The sequence below is a fragment of the Homarus americanus genome, unplaced genomic scaffold (assembly GCF_018991925.1).
Source record: "Homarus americanus isolate GMGI-L3 unplaced genomic scaffold, GMGI_Hamer_2.0 scaffold25827, whole genome shotgun sequence".
NCBI lineage: Eukaryota > Metazoa > Arthropoda > Malacostraca > Decapoda > Nephropidae > Homarus > Homarus americanus.
The window spans coordinates 1,537,331-1,541,950 of NW_024738300.1; the positions used below are offsets into that span (position 1 = coordinate 1,537,331).

The 4,620-nt window shown below is 36.8% G+C and overlaps 1 protein-coding gene across 1 annotated transcript; it reads left to right on the forward strand.

The window, feature by feature from the left end:
* Positions 1-821: 821 nt before the first annotated feature.
* On the forward strand, positions 822-4,540 carry LOC121873909. The gene is made up of 5 exons (XM_042377788.1): positions 822-1,069; positions 2,474-2,710; positions 3,088-3,266; positions 4,215-4,362; positions 4,535-4,540. Exons 2-5 carry the CDS (start codon positions 2,510-2,512, stop codon positions 4,538-4,540), a joined length of 534 nt encoding a protein of 177 aa, XP_042233722.1. The 5' UTR covers positions 822-1,069; positions 2,474-2,509.
* The last annotated feature ends 80 nt before the right edge of the window (positions 4,541-4,620 follow it).

The window sequence follows — 4,620 nt, forward strand, 5'->3', positions numbered from 1 at the left end:
ATAATGCAATTCCACCAACACGGTCTGCTCTAAAGGAACATGTCAAGTGTGCAGCCTATCAAGGTGGAATGATTTGGGGTCAGGCAACAGTAGCCCAACCAGACATTCCAAGTCCTGCTAACTGGGGCTGGTAAAAGAAATGAGATATGTGGCAAATACACTGGACTGACCTTCCACCAATAGCAGCAAGCTGCCAAGAACTCACCAAGTGTTCTTGCAAGAAAGACTGTGGACAGCGATGTAAATGTATCCGCTCTGGTCTCACTTGTACAGCTCTGTGTGGATGCACAAGCCAGCAGCTGTATATAGGAAAAATAACACACACAAAATACAGTATCTCCCAAGGATATGAGCAAGATATAATTGTTTCTCATTTTAACTAAGATACGCTTACACTTATTTTTATGAAAAGAAGTAAAGTATGTACAGAACCGTTACTTTAGGCATAAAAGATAAAACTAAAGGTTCAAAAACAATAATAATGTGTTCCGTCATGCTTTAAAACATATGAATAGAGACCTTATGTGCACATATTAGCCAATAATAAGTCACCTAAAATAATGTTTTCTGTTAGGCAAATTTGGCGGCCATCCTGGAAAATGGCCGCCATCTTGGAATTTCGAATGTCAATGGGATAGATTTGTTCAGTAACTCATATTGGTCACACCGAGTTTGATGCTTGGATGGCAATTTGAATGATTGTACCTGTTATCTGCTCCGCTATGATTGGGTGGCGCCGGTGTATGGGGAAGACTCCATGTGTTATTGGAATTTTCGCCGGCGATATGAATGAAGTTATCCTAATAACTATTAATATAAGGTATTTTAGATTCTGTAAGAAAACTACTGATAAAAAAAAGAATGTAGCATACTCCTTCCTACAGGAGAACTGTGGGTGGCGCTGTTGGTGAGCGTAGTGGCGTGGGGTGTGACCCTGTGGTTAATACATAGGGCGTGGCGATGGTTTGCGGGAGGTCGTGGTGTGAAGTTCACCACCGCATTCCTGTACGGCTGGGGCGCGCTTCTGGAGCGGCCACCCTCCAACCCCTCCGTCAGCGACTCAGGAAAAGTAAATCTTTCATCTGTGTAATATAAGAAGAGTCTTCTTCCACTAGTTACACGCCTCGTTGTTAATCTCTCTCTCTCTCTCTTTATATATAAATATATATGTATATATATATCACGGAATCCGTGGATCCCGTATTTTGTTTTTCAAAGAAAAGGAACTTTTGATCAATCGCATATTCGTTATTGAAACAATTAATTAATTATAAATAGGTTTCCATTTAGCAGGTAATATCATGGAGTTCCTAAATCTGTCCAACCTTACTCTTATGAAGCAAATAGCGTTTAAAATGTCCTGCCAGTATCACATTCATGAATATATTGAGAAGTTTGCCATACAATGGTCATAAAACCTTATGGAATCTTGTAAAGCTATTGAAATTTTATTTTATAACAAAGTGATATAACACTTCTTTGAACTATACTTTTAAGTGTAAAGGACAGATAAAGCGTTTATGACAAGACCTTATCCACATTTCATGGACCAAATATTTAGTTACATTAGTTACATCCTCGTAGCTACTTCATTTATCAATATCTAATCCTCGTTGAGGTCACCGTTGTTGAGTCTTTCGCGAAGGCAGTAAATTCCCGTCTTAAAACACCTACTATTAGTGTCCCTTACACTTAAAAGTATAGTTCAAAGAAGTGTTATATCACTTTGTTATAAAATAAAATTTCAATAGCTTTACAAGATTCCATAAGGTTTTATGACCATTGTATGACAAACTTCTCAATATATTCATGAATGTGATACTGGCAGGACATTTTAAACGCTATTTGCTTCATAAGAGTAAGGTTGGACAGATTTAGGAACTCCATGATATTACCTGCTAAGTGGAAACCTATTTATAATTAATTAATTGTTTCAATAACGAATATGCGATTGATCAAAAGTTCCTTTTCTTTGAAAAACAAAATACGGGATCCACGGATTCCATGATATATAGTTCCAAAATGAAAATGCGTTAAAGTTCTATTCTAAGACAAAGTTTAACAAAGGAAATGTGAAGTGAATTTATTATAAACTGTGGGTTTACACAATTATATATAGTGTTCCTTTAGAGTGGTTCAAATAACAGCATAGTAAAGATAAGCCTCTACTAGGTTACTTAATTTGAGGAAAAGAAAATAATATTATGATTTGAGGTAAATTGATGGACCGAACGAATTCAGTACTCGTTGGTCTAATCGCTTTAAAAACAAACTTGTTATTCTTGAGCTTGTTAATTCAGAGAAATGTGTTCCAGTGAATATAATCCGTTACTCCATAAATTCCTTAAAGACTCATAATGATATCAGTATATTTACTGAGGGTTAAATCTGGTCATTTAAGTAAATGTAGATATTGGTGGGATGAAGTTATATACAAACGTTGGCTGCCTGGTCACAAGATTAATGTTTGCAGGTGCTGGTGGGGTGGTGGCTGGTGTTCTGTGTCGTCATGATCACAGGGTTTCGTTCGTCATTAATCTCACACCTGACAGTCCAAGGGAGGACCCAGTCTCCAGAAACATTTGAGGATCTGTTGGATAGAAGCAACTGGAAGTGGGGTATAGACTCTTGGTTGATGGGAGGAATGCCAAAGGAATATTTCACAAGACATACTGACCCTGTCGTGCAGGAGATAAATGGAAAAATGGAGGCAAGTAAACTGCAGAATATTTCACCATTAAAAACATTCTCATCCTTATTACTTTCACTACATGAAATATTCGATTATGTTATGAAATTCCAATTACTATTTCTTACAATGACGTAATATGTGAAACAAGTCAATATAGTTAAGATAACATCATTTCTTTGCTGAAGGAAGTATAAAACCCAATCAGTAAACCAAAGTATGTCAACTGAACACAAAACCACGCTGTAATATACTCACGAACTCTTAAGCATCGACTCAGTTTTACTCTATGGAACATTAAATCAGAAAAAAAAAAATATGCTTAAGGGACAAACCTGGCGCAAGTTTAACCTAATAAGAAATGACTATCAATAATATATTTTAACTCTCCTCCCCAGCCTGTAACAACGGCGGGGGGACTGCAGAAGGTGAAAGAGGGGAGCTACTCATTCTTCAGTGCTAAATACCACATCACCGTCATCATTGACTCCAAGTACACCAACAGCTACGGCCAAACACCCTTCTACATCAGCAAGCGTGGAATAAAAGTACTAGCTGCCTTTGGGTGGTCATTCAGGCATGTGTAATATGCTAGTTGTCCTCCCGGTAAGGTGTGTATTAGCAAATACTATAGACGGCGAGTTAGGCGAGTGTTTCAGAGGGTGTAGGAAGCGATGGAAAAGGTCATTTTCTATTGAAACTAATAGAGATAAAAGAATATGGAATATTTTTCATGCAATAAAAGTTATTTTTTTGTGGTTTAGAAAATAATCATAATTCGTGCAGCCAAAACTTTGTAATACCTCAAGAATATAAACACATGTTCTCCAGCTATTGGTGCATAATTATGATATCCAGATAAAAAGTCTCAGACTCCTCTAGTGGTGGCAGGTACCGGCGCTGGTGAACCGGATACTGTATAGACTTAACACCAAAGTGTACTCTTGACGGTGGTGAATACAGTGGTAAAAATACTTAGTCTCTTCGCCTCTAGATCCCCCTAACTAAGTAAAGCCAACATTTATTATACCTAACCCAGTATAGACAGTTAATTACGCAAGTTGAATTTTAATAACTTTAAGCAATTATTCACAGTTAACTATGATTATATCGCCTCCCTACCCCCCCAAAAACTTATCAAGATCTAAAGTGCAATCATTTCCTAAATATATTACTGACACTCAAATAGTATATCTACATAAAAATCGTAACAGCAACACAGCCACATCCTGACACAAGTTTTAGTTTTACTCTCCAACTTTAGAATTACAGGAAAAGTTGAGAATTACTATATAAATCTTTCGTTTCATGAAATTTGTTTAGTCAGATGTACCTTATTATTCTTCATTTTAAAACAAGAGTTGCTAGCAAGATTTTGAAAAGTATTATGGAAATTTTTCAATAGAATTAAATTATACAGATATAATGGTGTCATAATTTATTAGAAGCATTGCACTAAAATCTTATCGAGCTTTTCTGTCTTCATATTATTTCCTCAAGTTTCGCTATTTACATTATTTCTTAGGAAGGGAGCACCATATTACCAGCGTTTCCAACAGCTCCTGTCTAGGTTAAAAGATACCGGCATTGCTCACTACTGGATTGAAGACGTATTAGCCAGGCGCGTGAGAGAGAACAGGGCAGCTGCACTACTGGACACTCGGACAATCCTGGTAAATATTGTGCACGGAGGCGTCTCTCTCTCCCCATCTATACTATGTTAGATCCAGTATCTGTATGTGTATATCATTGCCTGATGAAATATAAGAGTTTGTCAACTTTATTTGTTAAATTACGAGTTTCTTTACCGGCCAATTTTATCCATTAGGGCTATGGGTATCACAGGGATAAACCGGCCATTAATAAATGTTCAAAATTCATCAGCTAATTATATTTAATATCGATGAGTGTCAAGTTCAATGGATAGTGCT